Genomic DNA, 20,913 nt, shown 5'->3' with positions numbered 1-20,913 from the left:
TACTTGCACGTGCTGCACGCGATTGTTAATTTTTTATCAAATTTTTTTCTCCTCCATTTTCAACACAAAGTACTATTTAATTTATTTATAAAACTTTTAATTTTTTATTTTCTATAAACAATATTTTTATATAAATTTAAAAACCTAATAAAAAAAATTTCTAAATTTAAAAATTTATTTATTTTTATTTATTTTTTTCGATTCATAAAAAAATGATTAAAAATTAAAATCTAATTTCATTTATTCTCAGAATTTTAATTCTATTTTTATATAATTATTTAGGATAAAAATATTAAATTTTTTTTATTGATAAATAATAAAATATAATCCGATTAATTCTTGGAATATTATAATCTATTTTTATGAAATTTTAAACAAAAAAAAAAAAAAGTTATTTAAGGAGAATGAATAATGACTCGATAATAATGATAACACCAATGATGATTGATGATTCAAAATAATAGCTGCTATTATTAAAACATGCATTTATTGTTTTTATCAAAAGAAAAATAAATATTAAAAAAAAAAATAAAATTCGCATTAAATTATCCAAAAGATTATTAATAATAATTCGAATAAAAATTATAAATAAATAATTCTACGAGGTTTAATTTGATGTTGATTAAGCAATAATAAAAAAACTAAAATGATATTTCAAAAATAATAAATCAATGTGGCCGAGATTTTAAAACTTCCGGTGATTTTTTATTTTTTTTTTTGTGATGCACACGTGTCTTGAATAATTCACGTAATATATATTAAATTCTAAATAAATGTCATGATAACCCTGACCCAATAACAGGTCAAATTTGCAATGCAAATTTATTAGATAAAATATTTAAAAAATCACCTTAAAAAAAAATCAATTATTTATTTAATTTATAAAAATTTAAGTGACAATAAAAAAATCACAATTGTTTAGCTAAAAATAGAATGATAAATAAAAAAATTAAGGTCATACCTAAGATTAAATATTCAAAAAACAATATTTATCAATAGATAAAAACACAAAAAAAAAAATAACAATAATTGCTACGAATATAAATAAATAAATAAATATGAAAAAAAAAAAAAAAACAAATATACCTCAGATGAATTATTAAAGAATCCTTTATGCATTATTTGATTAAATTCTAGATAACAATTTATCACCTTTAATTGATGCATTTGTTGTTCTTGAAGTTCTTGAAGATGTCGTTCTTGGGCTTGATACTGTTGACGTAAAATTTGTTGTTGAATATGGTGATGATGCTGTAACTGGAACAAAACCCAGATATCTCAAGGCGTTTGTTCTTTCAGCGTTACAAATTATCACAAAATTTATTATAAAATAATTGATTGCAACTATTGATTGTGATATTAATAGAGGATGTAAATAGCTTTTTAAATGAAAAAAAAAAAAATGGAATATATATATTGCCATAAAGACCCTCTGTAAATTGGATACGTCCGCAAAAATTTTATGATTTTATTTAAAATTGGTTGATACCAGTTAACAGCGGCTTGACTCAATATAAATTTTTAAATTCAAATTGTTGATTTATCATTTATTTATCAATGATAATTAAATATTTACATAAATGGAAAATCAAATAGACATGTATATATGTTTTTTTTTTTCATTTAAATTTTGTAATTCAACCTTGAACTTGACCGTGAAAATAGTCTTTAAATAATCTCGATCGAAATGTTGATATTAACGCGTGCGCAATGTTAAAATTGTATGGATAATAGCGTGATTTTAAAGTTTATCTGAAGGATGTTAAAAAAATAAATAAATACGGCATTTAATTTAAACTTTTTTACACGTTAAATTTACTGCATTGCTTGCTTTTATTCATTCACAAGAATTTTTTGTTTTTTTTTTTTTCGTTTTTTCTTCTTTTATTTATTATTATTTTTTAGTGCTTGTTTGTTGGTTTTTTTTTTTTTTTGTTCAAGATTTTAATGAGCTGAAATATGTGTTAATGAAGAAAAATAAATTTTTTTTTTTTAAGCAATAATCTCACCATCACGTCCGTGACAAAATGATGAAACAACATTTTGAATGTTTTTTGTTTTTAGTGTTATTTAAACTGTTTTAAAATTATTATTGTGTGATAATTTTTTTGCATTAAATTATGATTGTTTATTAATTTTTTAGATTATGTAATTTTTGATTATTTTTGGAGTAGTTTACTTGAACAATATCACTTGAAAACTGAGGCGTTGTTTTTTAAAAATTGTCATTTTATACAAAACGGTTTTTTATTTATAATTTTTTTTCTAGGAATTTAATTTTCGATATGTAAATGGATGGTAAAAATAAAAAAAAAAAAGAAAAGATATCAGTGTTTTGTGTGATATGTAAATTCTAAATTTATGAAATTAATATTATTTTTAATATTTCTACGAAAAAAAAAGTAACCAGCTTAATGAACTTCCCAGAAATTTAAATATTATCAGTTAAAAATTAAATTTATAAATAAACTAAATAAAAATAGAATATAAAATTTCCATTATTAAAATACAGCTGTTTTAATTTGCGATATTTATAAATGCAAAATTAATGATCATCATTATATAAAAAAGCCAACAAATTAAATCAAACAAAGAAGAAAAACGAAAAATATCTAAAAACGCAATTAGGTCAAGCCCATCATCATTAGGCGATATTAATAGAAAAAAATATCTATTTTAAAATATTCAAAAATGTATTTTATATACAACAAATTATATAATCATATTTTTATCATGCAAAATATAACGTAATAATTAAATTGAATCGAAAAAAAATTCACGAAAAAATACATGATAAAATAAAAATTAAAAAATAATTTTTATATTTTTATTCGACCGACTTTCCAATTTGCTTTTCTATTAAATCCTTTCGCTTAGTCTCAAGTTGAACTTTGGCACACCAAAGAACACATAAATTCCTTTCATTTTAATTAAAAAAAAAATAAATAAAAAATAATCAACACAATGATTTAAAATGACTATAAAAAAATAGATAAAATTTGTCATCAAAATTAACAACAAATAAAGTTGAAGAGACTTTTTTCTATAACGAAATGATTTACATTACCTCAAGTATTTTCTGTTGAATTGCTGGATGTCCATGAATTGGCAATACCTCAGGACTTGTTGGATGATAAGCACCAGAAGTTAAAGTTGCTTTTGCTCCACTTGTTACCAAATCACGTGGTCTAGACATCGGCGAGCCTGGCGTGTCTCTCGCCATGTCTACGCACATTATACACATGTCTGGTAAATTTTTAGTTAAACAAATTGATGATGATGATAAAGATGAACATGATGAAGATGATGATGTTGATTCACACACATTATTTTTTGTACAATATGGTGTAAATGCACTTGATTGATCAATTTTCATTTTCATTTTTACACACAATTATTTTATCATCAATTATTTTATTTATTTAAATAATTAAAAATAATAATAATAAACGTAATAACACTCTGTTTTTTTAACAAAAATATTGATAAATTTATGATAAAAAAAAAAAATAATAATATCCAAGTTCTTGAAAGACGTATTAAATATTTACTCAATCGTTGAAAATGATAACGATGATTTATTTTTAGAATTATGAATATTCATAAAAACAAAATTTTTTAAATTTCATCGAGTTAAATTTAGGAAAATTGGAAAAGCTTTTAATTCACTTTACTCCAAGAATATTATAAAAAACAATGAGTAAATTTCATGAAAAATATATATGGATTTTGTGCAAAAAAAAAATGTTCAAATTTACATGACAGTGTAATGAATTTTCAGTCAAAAATAATACAATATTGTGTAAGAGAAAAAATAAATATTTTTAAATGTCAAATTATCAAAAGAGTCACGACAAGTACACACACACACATGCACAATGAATAAACACTGGGAGTTAATTTTTAATATTATTATTTCGTTTTTTTTTTTTGTGTCTTTTTAGTGAGTGAAAAAAAAAAAATTATGAGAGAAGACGTGTTCGCACCAGTCACGGATAAATTTAGATCCGAGGAACCGTGGAGTCGAAAGAGTTTTTTAGTGAGTTTATTATACGACGTAATATTCTCTCAGCCATTGGTTACATGTCTCGTAAAAATATATATTCGAAATAATATATACACATGTATTTGCCACACACAGAGAAAATACTTGAATCAATTTTGTTTTGTTGATTAACGAACGAAAATTAAATTTAAAAAATAAAAAATTGTTGAGCAATGTTTATATATGAGTTTATTTTATCTTTGATATGTATTATTATTTTTGTTTTATTTGCAACATGAAGATTATTATATTTCAACCAATTGTCTTGCTTAGAAAATTTAAAAAAAATTATTATAAAAATTATTGTTCACTATTTTAAATGGAGAAATTACAGTTGTCTCTTTTTTATTTTGTTTTTTTTTTTTTCACTATTAATTTTATTGTAGTTCTTTTTTTCAATTATCCATGTAATTTTTTTTTTTTTTTTTTTATTAAATAGCTCTTTATTTGTAGAAATGTACTGAGTTAATTTAGAAATAAAATTCTAATTTTTTCTTAGAAAAATTGCAATTTTTTCTTGTAGAAATTCCTAATATTTTCTTGAAGAAATTCTTTTTTTTCTTTGAAGAAAAAAATGTCTCTCCTTAAGTAAACAACTATTTAAATTGAATAAATTTATTATTTAATAATTATTTATATAAATTAATAATATATATTTTAAATAATTATTATTTACTTTGTATTTAATTGCAAAATAAAATTTAAAATGTAAAAAATAAATAAAGATGCTGACAACTCAAGCGTCAGATTGTAACTGAGAATGTCATACAGTGCAAAATACATAACTGATAAATTGTTAATAATTTATTCTTGGAAGTTAACGGCTTGTTTGTATTGGATATGATAAAAAAAATAATAATAATAAATGAAAATTAAGAGTAGGGAGATAAATACATTGAGATGATTTATTGTGTATTTTATCAAAAAATAGTGGGGAAAGCAATATTTGTTATTTTCATTTTATTTATATATTTTTTTTATTATTTTTATTGCATTTGTGTATTTATTTATTTGTATTTTATATTGTTTTTTCACATACATTCACGTCATTCATAATTTTTCTCTAAGAATAAATATTTTTCAATGAAAAAAAAAAAAGAAAAAAAATTAAACAAATATAAAGATCTATTTACTTATTAAATTCAGTGGTAAATTTGGGTTTTTAATAAACAAATACAGTTGTTAATTAACATCCAATGAACATTGCTTTATCACGTGAAATATTTTATAATTTTTTTTTCCGGTAAATTTATATTATTATTTAATTTTTACATAAATTTTTGATAATGAAAATTTAATATTTACCGATAATTTTTTCCTGTTTTATTAAGGATTATCACAAGGTTGAAAAATTATAAAATAAATTTATTATTTATTTATTTAACCAAGCAAATAATATATCAATATGAATCAATAAAAATTTTATAATCATTTTTGAGTTAAATGATTTTTAATGACTTAATAAAAACATCGAAATTTATATATTTTTTGATGATTTTTCGATCAGTCAAGTTTCTAGCTTTCCTACGAAATTATTCAACTGATTTTTTTTATCTATGATTAATTAAAGTGTCTGAATATTGATGAAAATTTATGTATTATTATGAAGTATGATATGATGGTGAATAAATAATTAAACAATTAAAATTTAAATACCTTTTTGGGGCAAATGGGTGAAAGCAGACGTGATTTCAACGTTTCTGTAACCCACGTCTTCTAAAACAAATAAAAAAAAAATTCAAAATTAATATAAATCATTACAAAATCATACCAATATTATTCCAATTCACCAAAAAAATATATAAACATAATAAATATAAATTATAAACAAATACAAAAATTTTCAAATATTTTTATACATTTTTTTTTCCTTAAAAATTCATACTTTTATATGAATAACAAATAAAAAAAATTTGTTTTCATCATGTCTGGATATATTATGCAGTTATCCATAAACTGCTTAATTAAATATAAATTAAAAAAAAAATATTATAAATAAATAAAAATTTACATTGAGACAAATTTGTTGAAAAATAAAGAAAAAAAAAAAAAAGTTTTTTATTTCCTTGTTATTTCTCACGAGCTCATTTTTTTTATGAAAAACCGGTTGGATTAATTTAATTCAAATAGGATACAGCAGCAAATTTATAAAATTTATAAAATTTATAAATTTTATAATATTTAAATATTAAAATAACATTGTTTAATAAATAACAAACAAAAAGTAAAAAAATTACATTTTTAAAATCGACAAAAACAAGTGTTTTTTAAATGGAATTTTATATTTATTTGTTGCTAATTGTTATAGTTAATAATAATAGTTTTTTTTATAGAAAATAATATATATATTTTTGGATTAAGTGTGACGTGTTTGGGCAGTAGTATAGTGTGTGGTAAAGTCATCCGGGAATTATTTATAGATTGAAGGTCGTCGTAGTTAAAACTCGTATCGGTACATTCATCGTATCGTGACCTTCATCGATGCTGTATGCCAACAATATATTTTCATTTGAATATATATATAATCTATATATTCTACTATAAAAAATACATACCTGTGTGTAAAAGCAATCAAAAATTATTCATGACACGTGGTCCAGAAAAAAAAAAAAACCACCGTGAAAAATTGAAAAAAATTATTTAAATAAATATTAGAATGATTGTTGGTTGTTATTTCATAGAAAAATATTAAAAACAAGTCAAACTTTTGATTGACCTTGTTTGTATTAATTTAATTTAGCTGATGATGATTTTTTTTTATTTTTTTTTCAATGGAAACAAGACTTGTTATTAACATTTTTAGATTAATTTTTTCAAGTTATTTTATTAGAACGCAGTTTCAATGAATTTTAATATGATAAATTAATTTATTTGTTGATAAAATTGTATGAGGTGTTGGATTGTTGCTATTTTAGTTGATTTGAAATGATTTTTTTAATTTAAAATTTATTTGTTCCTAAAAAGCTGAGTGTTTTAGTGCTAATTTTTGAAATAAAAATTGAAAATAAAAAAAAAAAGTCGATGCAACAGATCAGACACATGCGTAAATAATATAACGGTATTAATAAAATTGCTGATAAAACAGGGTTTTATTTATTTAAAAAAATTATATTTTTAGCGAAAAAAAAAAAGCGTAAATTTATTGTATTTTTAAAAATACATTATTATTTTATTTTTTTGATTGAATAAACAATTTAACTGTTAAGAAAAATAAAATATTATTGTTTGAAAATAATAATATAAAAATAAGTAATATGAATGTTAAATAAAAGTCGAGACTAAAGGAGGCCGGCGAATTTAAAACAAGTAGTACAAGTCACGGACGAGGGAGACGGCGCCCACACGACGACGACGACGATCATTGAGAAGAGAAAAAAATATAAGAAAAAAAAAATTGAAAAGAACGATGACGATGATGATGATGATAATGATGATAATGATGTTGATGATGATGATCATGATGATGATGATGACGAAGAGAAGACGAAACAAAAATGAAGAAAAAAAAATTTAAAAGCGAGTAGGTGAGTGAGAGGTCAGTGCACGATGCATTCCTTTGAGTCAAGTCCAAGGCTATACGGAAGGTGCGTGAACTTGAAACCCAAAACTTTATTGTATCATACCCGTAAATATATATTTATTTATTTTGATGATATCAATTAATAATTGAGTAAACTTTGGAATGTTTATAGATGAATATTTAATTGATTCAATTCTTGTTGTTTGTTTGTTTTTTTGTTTTTTTTTTTTGACAAATTTTGATAAGGAACTCTATAAACAGGTCATAATGTTTTAATTTATAATAATTATGGTATTTTTTTATAAACAAAATTAGGTATCATGATTGAATATCAGGCTTGATGTATCCTCGACAAATATTTATCGGTGAAATCATTTTTAAATTGAGTATTTTGGTAAAGAACTTGTCGAAATGAAATTAGTTGGTATAAAAGACATTAGATAACTTTTAAATTAAAAATTTAAATCAACATATTCTAGGAAATTTTAGCTTATCCTATTTTTCTAAATTGAATTTATTATTATATCGTTTTGATAAATTTTTAATGAATTTATTTTTCACTTGCAAGTGGATATTTTAATTGTAAATTATTTTTAACGTTGATATTTTCAAGTGAAATATTAACGTCATGTAATTATTTAATATTTATAAATAAGTATTTTTCGAGCTTGTAAAATGTTTTTTCTTTTCGTTGCACCTGGTCAAAATTATTTTTTTATTATAAAAAGAACAGTTGTCATTGATAAATATGAGAGAGAGTTAGATAGAATTATATGCGTGTAAATGTGTTACTTTATCTTTTTTTCAAAAAAAAAAAAAAAATATGTATCGGAAATTTGAGGCGAATATTTCCTGACATAGACCAAGTGCGTTTGTTCACGTGGTCTATGCTAGATTATATTTGCCCCCAAATTTGCAAAGTGACTGAATCAATTCATATCAGGAGCAAATGATAATATCAACGGACTTCGAATTCTGATTAAAATTCGCCGATAGATAATTTGAACTCGAGACCTCGAGCACTGTAGGCAGGGCTCTTGCCGACTCAACCATCAGCTTACTCGATGAAGTACTAGTTATAAAAAATAGCCTTGAATTAAAAATTAGTTTATTGCTAAATATTATTTTTTTTTTATTTTTCAACATTAATATTTTTGATTACATGATTCTTTTTAATTTATCATTATTATTTTTCAGTGTCAAAAAATTTAATTTTTTTTTACACTAATATTTTGTAATTTTTATTTATTTTATTTTCAGTATTAATTAGATTAATGTGAATTTAAATGAAAAATAATTTGAATAACATTTATCTGGTTTTATATAGTCGAAAAAAAAAATTACAAAAGTCGAACAATCACTACATTTTACTACGCTCGTGTTTTTTATTTTCCTTGTATTTGTGTCTAAAATAAAAGCTGCATATTATAAATTATAACTTATCATTATTTTAATTATATATTAATATTGTCAAGCATAAACACAATCATATATCATGATTCATGACAATCTAAAATGTCTCTCTAAAATTATAATAATCAAATCAAATATTGCATTTTATTTTGTTTTTTTTGTCAAATTCACTTGGTTCATATTTCTTGGATAAATTTAAAATTAATAAATCAATAAGTAATTGTTGATAATATAATTATCATCCATCTTTGATAAACTCGTAATTACATTATTTTTTATTCGCCAGTAAATATTTCCAACGAGATTTCTCGTTTAATGATATTTTTTATATTAAATAGTGTTGTAATTCAATAATATGTCAATGATCAAACAAACAGTTAATTACATATAAGCTACTGGTGTTAATTCTGATGGATAACGATTGAATTATATTTTTTTATTTTCTTCTCTTCAAATTTACTGCATCATAAAACTTCGTAACAAGTATAAATTACAAAAAAACAACATTTATTTGTTTTTATTTTTCTCTTAAATGATCCAAAGAATTGCAGACAGACAGTGAGAATTTTTTCAGATAAAAAAATCAAAAAAAAAATTATATAATAATAATAATAATAATAATGATTAAAAAAAAAAACATCCAAAATTGCCATGAAGAAGGCACACCAACAAAATTTTTCGTGGAAGCCATAGGTTTCTTCGATGATTGATATTACAACATTCCTTAAAGCACGCATACTTTTTTTATCATTATTTGTAATTATTATAAAAATAAATAAAAAAACATTTTTTTTTTTTTCAAATTAGCATTAATTTTTCATTCAACTGTATTTGTAAAAACAAAAATACAAAAACAAAAAAAAATTTTTTATAAAATTTGTTATAAAAATTAATTTTCTATCAATAAATAATTTATTATTATTACTAAAATTAATAATAATTAATAATTGATTAAAATAATTCAAAACAAAGCAAAAAATTTTATAACAAGATTTTTTTTTTTTGCTCCAAAAAATAAATTTCAAATGTTGGGCGTAACCCATTGGTGAATTTTTTTTTTTTTAAATATTTTTTATATTCATTTTTGAGTCATCCTCTTTCCCTCCCTCCCATCTCCTCACCACCGCATTGTTCTTTTATATAAGAGACTAATAATTTTTTTCTTAAATTTTTTTTATTATTTTTCATTTCATTTTCTTTTTTTTTTCTTAATTTTTATTTAGCTGTATTTTTTTAAAATATTATCATTTTTTTTTTTTTATCTCATTTTGGGCAGATCCTCACTGCACGCACGAATTCTCTCAGAGTCTTGTCTTAAGTATATATGTATATACAATCAAGCTGAAAGCAAACGTGCCGCTAAATTCAAGGGCACCCTCTGGAGAATTCACCCAATGAAGAAAATTTTATTATTATTTCTTATTTTTTTCTTTCTCAATCTTTTATATACAGTATCTATCTTTTTCTTTATCGAATCAATTTTTTTATTTTTTCATTTTGTGTATGTATTTGTGGGCCATTGTGTCTGTTTAAAATTCTCGTGTAAGTAGAGCTCATGGCAACCGGATACAAGCCAAACTTACCTATGCAACGTACCAAGAAATCTGTCTGCACAAAAATGAAAAAAAAAATTGAAAAATATTTAATCAATTTAAAATCAATTATAAAGCTTTAAATTTCATACAAAAAATGTCAATTTTTTTCATCAAAATAATAACTATACTATCGATTAACAAAATAATATTGAAAAAATTTTAAAAATAACTCCAAACTATCGGCTAATAAATAAATTTAATTATAAATATTTAAATTCCATCGAGAGAAAATGTCAATATTTTTTTATAGAATAAACTGACACAGTTAAAATATATTTTTAAATTAAATTAATAATTTATTTAAAGACAGGATACACTAATTAAATTATTCAAATATAAAAAATGTCAAAATTAAAAATATTAATTATCAAAAAATCCAGCAAAAAGGTTTATTAATAAATTGCAAAAATTAAGAAAAAAATATTTTATGAAATTTGGTACGTTATTATTTTTAGATTCAACAGAATAAAGAGTATAATAAAAAATTTAATTTAAATAGTCTGATAAAGAGTGAGACAAATAAAATTTAAAAAAAAAAAAAAAATGAATTTTTTAGTATTTGAAACTCTAGGGAAATGGTATAATTAAATAATAAATTATCAAAATGAATATCAGACTGAAAATACGATAATATAATAGTCATGAGAATTGAGAAATAAAATAATGGAAAATTCAACTGTCGTGATTATCATCAATAATTTAAAAATATCATCTCGATAAAGCCAACGACCTTTGAAATGAAAAAAAAAAAAATCTTAATAAATTTATAACTAATAAAGAGTGAATGTTAATCAATCAAAATTGAATAGAAATATTATTTATAGATAAAAAAATAATGAAATTTTTTTTATTAAATATTTTTTCTAATATCAATTAAATATTTTTTATTAATTTCAATATTCCCCCCATAAAACCAAGTGCATAATAAATTTATTAAATTATTGATTAATTATTTTTTTATTGATTAAATTATTTATCAATTTTTTTAATTTATTTTTTACATTAAAAAATATTAAGACATTAATCAATCAATGATAATATTCTAATAAATCCAGTATGTTGTAATGCATTTGATATAAAATAATAAAAATAATAATAAAATTTACAACTTTGTTGGTAAAATGAGCTTGTCGAATTCCAAGTATAACGTGGGCGATTATTTTATTCATGCAGTTTGTGTTTTAACCGTTTAAAAAAATATATTTTTTTATAAAAACAAAGAAGAGACAGAATGATAAAAATAAAATTAATAAAAATAAAAAAAAAAATTTAGCACAAGCAGCAAGAGAAACAGCAGCCATGTGTGCATGAGACAACGACAATACCAAGTCGCTGAATCACCAACAACAAACAGGGCCTCATTCCATTCACTTGCTAAAGACCTAAAGTCCAGTGGGGCCACATTTTATTATTATTTATATTTATTTATTTAACTAGTTGTATGTGTCATGTATGTGTGAATTAATACTGTTTAAAAATACACCAAGACATTTGTTAAATAAAATTGGACTGAAAAAAAAATTTTAACTTTAATTTTTAAATAATATATATGAATAAATAATATAAATCTTATTTATCTTTCTCTGTTAATAAAACAAGGAAATTGCAAAATTTTGTAATACGATCGAGGTCTTGTATCATGACTCATTTATTATAATTATTTTATTATAAAAATACTAGCAGATTTTAATTTAAACACGTTTTTGGATTTTAAAAAAATATTTAATACAGTGTAAATTATTATGTTCTTGTAGGTTTTACCTAGAGCATGATATCAACTGAATAAATAAATAAAAGCTATTGTTTTAGAAACATATACAATCATACAGTACATATATACAATAATTATTTAATATATATTTATCAATAAATATACAGAATATTAATATTGATTAATAATAATGAAATAACATATTTATGAATCGATTTATATTTATAAATGATTGATATAATTAATTGAATAATTTTTAAATAAGTAATTGTGATTTGTGATTTAAAAGAAGAAAAAAAAATGAATCTGTGATCTGTGTTTTAGTTTGTGATCTGTTTAGAATACGTTTTTCATAAGTATTCGGGGTGTTCAGGGCAGATATTTTCTGGCATAGACCAAGTACGTAGTTTACATGCTCTATGCTAGATTATATTTGCCCCGACACTAGAAGAGGATAACGAAATCACTGCAATAAGCGAAGAAGTCTTCTATTACTGTTAGGTTCCAATTGCTTTGAGAAGAATTTGAACTCGAGACCACCAGCACTGTAGGCCGGGCTCTTGCCAACTCAACCATCATGTCATTCGATCGAAAGATAAAAAGAATAATTATACTTAATTATTAATTTGAAAAAAAAATCACCTCAAATTTAAATTATTCATTATTTATTTATTTATTTATTTAATAATAGCATGCAATGACTTAAGCCAATTTGCTAAAAAATTACAATGCAGGAATAACATAGTGAAAAGATTGTTGTAAAATTAATATTAATTAAGTTTTTATAAATAAATCAAATTGATAAATTTTCTTTTTCAATTTTTAACAAATGGTTATACAGTTTTTTTAAAAATAATTCTAATGACGAAGATAGCTTTATAAAACAAGACAAATTATTCCAAGAAGTCAATCCTGCAACTTGAAAGGAACCAACAATTGATCTTGATTTAGCTAATGGAATAATTAAATTTTTGACTTTTTTAACTTTTTCAAAATAAAGAAATAAATTTTTTTTGTTTATAAACAATTGTTGTAAATTTGTGGGGGTTTTTTTTTCAGAAAATTAAGATAATCCAGTTGAAGGGGCAATTAAGGGCCCACATTCATTAAGGTAATTGCAAAAAGAGAAAAAAAAAACATTTTTAAATTATTAAAAATAAAAATGTCGTTTTTTTTTTTTTTATTTACACAATGATCCGGATGTTTGTAGTTAAATTTTTTTCTGTCTAATAATTATCTAACAATTTCGTGGAATTTTCGAAACATTTTTTTTTTTTCTATTTTCGAATGAATTAAAAACACATATATATCAAATTGGTATTATTAAATTTGATATAATAACGTGGTATTAAAATTGAACTAAAAAAAAATATAATAATAATAAATTAGAATTGTAATTTGACATATTAACCAGTAGCAAGTATTGGATAATATAATTTATATATAGAAATAATCTTGGTGGATATGTGTGGGTTGTACCTGACTTGATCTCAGTGTGCAATGCACGTAATTGATAGTACTTATATAATCTCAAGTAAGTGCAAACCATATGTTACATTATGCTTTATTTTACCAATTTAATAATATTGTAATATTAAATTAAGGATTGCAGTAATAATAAAATTAATGGAAAAAAAAGCTTACTAAATTATTTTTGTTTTTTTAATTAATTAAATTGGTTTAATGTTTTTTAATAATTGTAATTATTAGTTTATGAATTTATTGATAAAATGAAATTTATTATTAGTTAATTTTTTTAGTTATTTTGTTTATTTTGTTTATTATTAATTTATTAAGTGGATTTAATTTCCAAGAAAGATAAATAGAATAAATAAATATTATTGACCCTTTTTTTAGAATTATTAATTAGCAAAAAATAATTATTTCAGCATGATGAAAATTTTTTTGAGAGTAGCTAAAGTCACAATCTATTTGTTGTATAAATTTAAAAAATATCTATCGATGGGTTTTTGTAGGAGAAATTATTGAAGACACGTTTATTTATCTACATATTAAAAAAATGTTAATTATGTTTTTTAATTTCCAATTAAAATTGACTGAAATTAAGAAGAAAAACAATTTTTTTTTCCTTCGAAATATGGCAATATTAAAGAAAAATATCTAAAAATTGTAAAAAAAAAATACATAAAAGTAATCATGGTTGAGTTAGGTCATTGAAATGAAAAAAAAAAGAAAAAAAATATTTGGGGATGCTTATGACTCTTTGACAAGGCCATTAATTTTAAATCAAGTGTAAAAAACACGCAATGTCAAATAAAAAAATAAAAAAAATATATATATAAAATTTTTAACATGACCTTGTGTGTCAAGTATCAAATAATTCCAAAAATAATACCATGAAAAATTTAAATATCAAAATAAATTACCACTTTGTTTACAAAAAAAAAAAAAAAGAAAAATATTAATCAAATTAATATTCCAAGTTTCATTACAACAAGAAAAAATAGTAATTAAAATATGATTAATTTTTTAAAATTGATAACCCTTTGTGACAAATTTAGATAAAATAATTCTAATTATAATTAAACTAGTGACTAAAAGTCAGTGTATTTATTTTATCCTTATCCACCTTCACTTCCAATAAGTATTTCGTCACATATGCCACCAAAAATGTCATTTTATGAAATGCAATATTTTCAACCAATATTTATTAATTTTAGTTTTTAAATTTTTTACAGGTATATTTTTGTAAATTTTAATCTTTAATTTGATGTCACTGATGGAATAATAATTTTTCAAAATGTTGATACTGTATTTTTGCTGTTACTGATATAAGACTGACTTAGTATATTTAAACTATAACCCTGAAATAAAGCGATTGCATACAAATGAAAAAAAATAAAACAATGTCAAAGAATAACTGTTATAAGCTCTTTCCATGCCCATTGTTTATTTTAACGAGATATACGAGTCACGAGTTTATAGAAACCTTTGATTCGCTGCTGTGCTGCTGTGCACATTTCATATTTCTGGTCACAGTTACATTTCAAAAATTGTATCTGACTTTATATTTGCCCGCCTGTTTGCCATTAAATGGACCATATTTACACATCGATATTCAAAAAACAATTATTGATTGAGATCGATAATTAATTTTTATTTTTCACCTAATTGTTTTAATTGATATTGTTGTTGTCAGTCCATAAACCAAAATTACTATTTTTTTTTTCTTCAATTTTTATACTTTTTTTAAAATGTCACTTGCAATTTTTTATTATTTTTTTGAAATCACTGTCCTCACATTAATAAATAGCTTGTATTTTGAATTTATCAGTTTATATATTTATTTATTTTTTACACTTTTCAATATCTAAAAAATAAAAATATTATAAATTTTTTTTAAATTATATTTTTGATATTTTTTTTTTTGGAGCACGCGTGGGATATTTTAAAGGTCAAATATATTTATTTTGAATTATTTTATGTTTATTTATATTATTTTAAAATAAATACATATTAAAGTGAAAGAAATAATTCAAATTAATATTTTTTTTCTATAACGAAAGAAACAGCAAAGAAAAAAAAATCATTAAAAAATCATAATAAATTGTATGTATTTCTAACTTCCGGAACTTTATTACAAAGTAAAAAAAAAAAAAAAAAATTACCTTGTGTTTGAAAACAAATAGATAAAGCATTAAAATGTCAACGAATCGAAATAAAAAAAAAAAAAGTTCAACGACCGAAAAGAAGTGAAATAATAAAAAAAAACTACTGTTTTATAGCCTAGATGACAGATAAACTATTGACCTGACAAAATAGAAAAAAAATCATCATCATTATGATGATCTTGTAAATAATTCAAAATAATTGTGTTAGAATAAGGTCAAAGATATTTAATGCTATTATTTTTTTCTACCAAGCCAGGGGAAAAATTGCATTTTAAATATTACAAAAGTTTCATGACCATAGAAACTTATATCTATGTACGTGTAACCTAGCAGTACGTTGTTTTACATACCAAAAAAAAAAAATAGATATAAAATAGAGAACAAATAATAATAATAATGATATTAAGCGATATATAAAATGACGTGGTATATATATTTTAAGTCACGATCGAAGTGTCGAAGCTGAAAGACCCCCACAGAGACCACAGAGAAATTACGACGTTGTTTACTCGTGCAATATATTTATTTGATACATATTATTATTTCATAATATTTCAACAGAATCTGATCAATCATGAGCTTATTATTATTCTACACTATCTGCAAATAAATTTAAACTAATAAATAATTTCAAACTCTTTAAATTCACCAGAAATAAAAAAAAAAAAACGAAAATTAAAAAATCCATAAAAGTTCATTTAAATAATTCAATAAAAAATATATAAAATTAAAATAATTTATATAAAAAATAAACAAGCTTTATCAATTCACTGTCTGATAAAAAAAAAATTAATTATTTTCAATAAACAGTAAGGTCAGGGGATTTTTTTTTTTCGATTTAAAATTATTTCGATTTAAAATTATTTCGATTTAAAATTTCTATCTAAATGGAAATTTTCTTTGCCATTATTTTAAAAATTTCCATAATCTATTAATAATAATAATCAATAAAAAAAATTATAATTATTATTAGTAAAATAATTAATAATAATTTAAATAATCTATTGATTTTAATAATAATAATTTTTAAAAATCTATTTTACAAAAATTTTTCGTATCGAAAAAAAAATATATGTTAGTCAAATGAATATAACGATAAATAATGCGTTGCTGTGTAAAGACGTAATGGAATCGTCGAGCTCTATTATTATTATTATTCCATCTATTATTATTATTGTTATTATTATTATTTTTTTTTTTTAATAAAGTATATAATAAATGCGCGTGACCGAATCGATATTGAGTGTCCATGTTCAACTCGTCTCATCCTATTCAATAGTATTTTCCAATAAATTAAAATAATATTAACAATTTTTTTAAATGTTTATAATAATGATAAAATAATAATTGTGATTATGGTGCAGGTTTGTGCATAATTGATTTGAATTCCAGTTGATTTTGTCGACAGTCAAATGCAACAACAACAATGATAAAACGAAATTGTATTTTTTATAAAAAAAAAAAAAGACACTGGTTGTCCAAATAATTATACCTAGCTATTTTTTTTTTTTTTTTTTGATGTATGATATTAATAACTATATTTATTTGTTTATAATGCAGGCTTATAAATTTTTTTTTTCTTTTTTTTTCTATTTATAACCCCACTCTTTGGATAAATGTATGATCTTTTTTCGTTTTTTTTTTATATGCGTATGTAGTTTTGTACTTTTTTTTATTTATTTCTCCTCATCGTAATTTTTTTTTTTTGTTATTATTTTTTCCCCTCCATGTTTTACTCATTGTCCGCAGGCTAAATTCGTAATCATATACTCCTCCACACGCATTTATTTGCCTTCTCATGATGCGATTTATTATTTGTACAAAAAAAAATTTATAAAAATTTTAAAATTTCATATACAAAAATTTTGATAAAAAAATTTAATATTATTAATTTTTTTTAGTTATTTAAATTACCCTTTTATTTATAAAAATAATTTTTTATATTTAAAAATTATTTAACGAAATAATAATTACAAAAAACATTTAATTATCAAAAATAATTATTAGAAAAAAAAAAAATTGAATTATATATTTTTTTTGGCTTTTAAAAATAAATAAATAAATAATTTTATTTTCAAACTATTATTGTTATTTTTGTTGTAATTATAAGTTCAAAATAAAAACAACAACAATTGTCATATGAAACAACAACAGGTGTTTGTAGCGATGCCATTTTCCTCGGTGTCCGTTTTAACGACCCGTTACCGACAAACGTTTGTTGTTGCGAGGTCGTGCAAAAGTCCCCGGGAACGTCGACCCCATCATCATCATCATCATCATCATAATCATCATCATATATATTTACATCTAAATATGTACTTGTACATACTGCAAGTACTCTTGTGTCATACATTCATTCGGTAGTTGCTCGTTTTTTATTTTAGTTTTTTAAATATTTTTAAATTTATCATTTCGATAACTCAGTTTAACAAAAAAAAATAATATAAATAAAAATAAAATTCATTGACGTCATGAATAACACGTTTAATTCGATAAATTTGATGTTATTTTTTTTTATTTTTAAAAGTTACTTTTATTTAATCAGGAAATCTCGAGATTAATATCACGCGAATCACAGTTGATCGCGATAAGAAATGGCCGCCGTCAAAATTAATCGTAAAGAAAAAAAAATATTCTCATCGATAAATTTGATATATTGCTAAATTTAAAATATTATTATTTAAATATATTTATATTGTATTAGTAAATAATTTGACGTTGACTTTTGTCGATTAATTTTCCCCTCATTTATATCGAGAGACAATAACATTTACCTTGGACTCCGATCTTGAGAAAAAAATATATATTATAATAATTTTATATATATATTTTTATATACATGTAGCCTCGATTATACATATATAAAATTTAAAAAAAAATAAAACACACTAAAGTCCGACGATAAACCTCAATTCAACACTCGTGGTAATAATCTTAGCACAATTTTATTTTTTCACATTATTTTAAACAGTCAATCTGTGACATTATACTACACAATTAATTTTTTTTTTCTTCTACTACTATAGTAGATTAAGAAATAAAAAAAAAAAAACAACGATTATGATAATTAATAGACAAATATATTTAATCACCACTGAGATAAGAAAAAAAATATAAAAAAAAATTCCACAATTGTTTTTAAATTGTCAAACAAAAATAAAGGGGTGTATATAAATTAAAAATAAAACAATGTTTTAATTATAAATATGTATTTAATAAAAATAATTAATTTTCACACATTTTTTAAAATTTTTTATCATTTAATTTATGAAAATTTTGCAAGCCGTGGTGAACGAACACAGAACACTGTCGAAGCCGCGTCTTTACCAATGGACCTTTCGCGCTTCGAATAACGCTGCCAACGCCGTCTTGTGGTTGATTGCATAATTAAAAGGGGGAGGCAAAGAGGAGGATATTTTATCTATTTTTAGAATTAATACCGCTGGCATTGTTGCGTCCACGCTTGCTTGACTGCGACATAACACACTACCACTTGCCAAAACACAGTGGTTTTTTTATTTTTTTCTTTTTTATAAATTCTAAATATATATCAACAATTTTTTAAAATTATAATAACTGTATGAAATTATCGGCATTATTATTATCAAGTTAATTTTAAATATACGATAATAAATTAAATGTCATTTTTTAATTATCAATAAATTACAAATTTATTGGCTTTTATTAAATATTTACTTTTGAGTAATCAAGGTTTAATTTATGAAAAAATAAAATTTATAAAATTTAACATCCTTTTTTGATAAATACATTTATATTACTATCATTTTTCTATGAATTTTAAACAATTTATTATCAATTTTTTCGTGGGATGAATAATGCAGTTAACGGATGTAACTTTATCATTTTATTTTTTCATTCTTTTGCGAAATTTATTCAACCTATTTTTATATATTAATATCATCTTTATTTATCATCAATTATTTAAATTTTTCAAAGCTAAAAAATTATTATTTAGCCGCGAAATATCAACTAACTAATTATAGATTTAAAAAAAATATAAAATGGTGTGAATATAAGCTATTTTTAATCTGATCGTTCGATATGTTGGTAATTTTATTTTTAGCAACTTGCCTACCTGAACTCTTCTATTGCTCTAAGCCTTTATTTTTTTTCTCAATTATTATTCTTTAAATTCACCTCAGTAAAATCAAACTAGTATAACTATTATTAAAATAATTCAACTGCTATTTTCAAAAATTAAAATGACAAATAAAAATCTATAATTCAAAAGTATTTATACGCAATAAATGTTTACAAATAAAATTTACAGAAAAAATATAAAATCTTTCTGATGATTCAATGTCTATAAATTATTACGCAATGTTTTTAAATAATACCTGAATGCATAATGTATTTTCAATAATATAATAAGTATTTAAAACAATTAATACAATGAAATTATAAAATTGAATGTACCCTCAAAGGAATCCCATCCCTAATACAACACCCCTTTTTATAATTGGTTAAAATTCTATTGTCATTTTGTATTTCCGATTTTATCGATTTAAATGCATAAAAATACACAAAATTTATCATTGTTCCTAACTACAAATACATCAATGACAAGTATACTAAAATAATTAATAAAATTGAAATTATAAAGCAGAAATAAATAATTTATACATTTAAAAAAATATATTTATAAATAATTAATATATGCTTTATTTTTTATAGCTAAGAATAAACTGGATAGACGGAAAATAATATGCATGACTAGAAAAACGGTTGATTATTATTAAAAAAAAATTATATTAAATTTTAAAAAATTAATAAATAAAACAGCAAGAACATCTTCAGTTTGTGGCTGTCTCTCGGCATGAGGTCGTCATATAAATACTCAATGCCCTTAAAAATAATAATAATTTAAAAAAAAAACTGCAATATGCACAGTGTTTATTTTAATATTACGCATGTCTGTGAATTTTATTTATTTTTAATAAATTTTTTTACAATCCAATAGCTCACGAAAACGTAGT

The 20,913-nt window shown here is 21.8% G+C and overlaps 1 protein-coding gene across 13 annotated transcripts in view; it reads right to left on the bottom strand.

Moving 5' to 3' along the window:
* Positions 1–20,913, bottom strand: part of LOC122848161 (histone deacetylase 4) — a 45,009-nt gene that overhangs the window by 8,265 nt on the left and 15,831 nt on the right. For 4 of the 13 annotated variants that reach the window (XM_044146026.1, XM_044146027.1, XM_044146036.1 and 1 more), the window contains exons 4-6: positions 5,702–5,761; positions 3,068–3,225; positions 1,087–1,257 (exon numbers count right to left, since the gene is read on the bottom strand). In XM_044146026.1, the coding sequence (XP_044001961.1) occupies positions 1,087–1,257; positions 3,068–3,225; positions 5,702–5,761 (389 nt within the window). Of the gene's footprint in view, positions 1–1,086; positions 1,258–3,067; positions 3,226–5,701; positions 5,762–18,690; positions 18,733–20,913 lie in introns of those variants that run through there. The other 9 variants (XM_044146037.1, XM_044146038.1, XM_044146034.1 and 6 more) reach the window with 9 other exon arrangements.

Source organism: Aphidius gifuensis, linkage group LG2 (genome assembly GCF_014905175.1).
Source record: "Aphidius gifuensis isolate YNYX2018 linkage group LG2, ASM1490517v1, whole genome shotgun sequence".
Lineage (NCBI taxonomy): Eukaryota > Metazoa > Arthropoda > Insecta > Hymenoptera > Braconidae > Aphidius > Aphidius gifuensis.
This window is presented reverse-complemented; position numbering and strand designations above follow the sequence as displayed.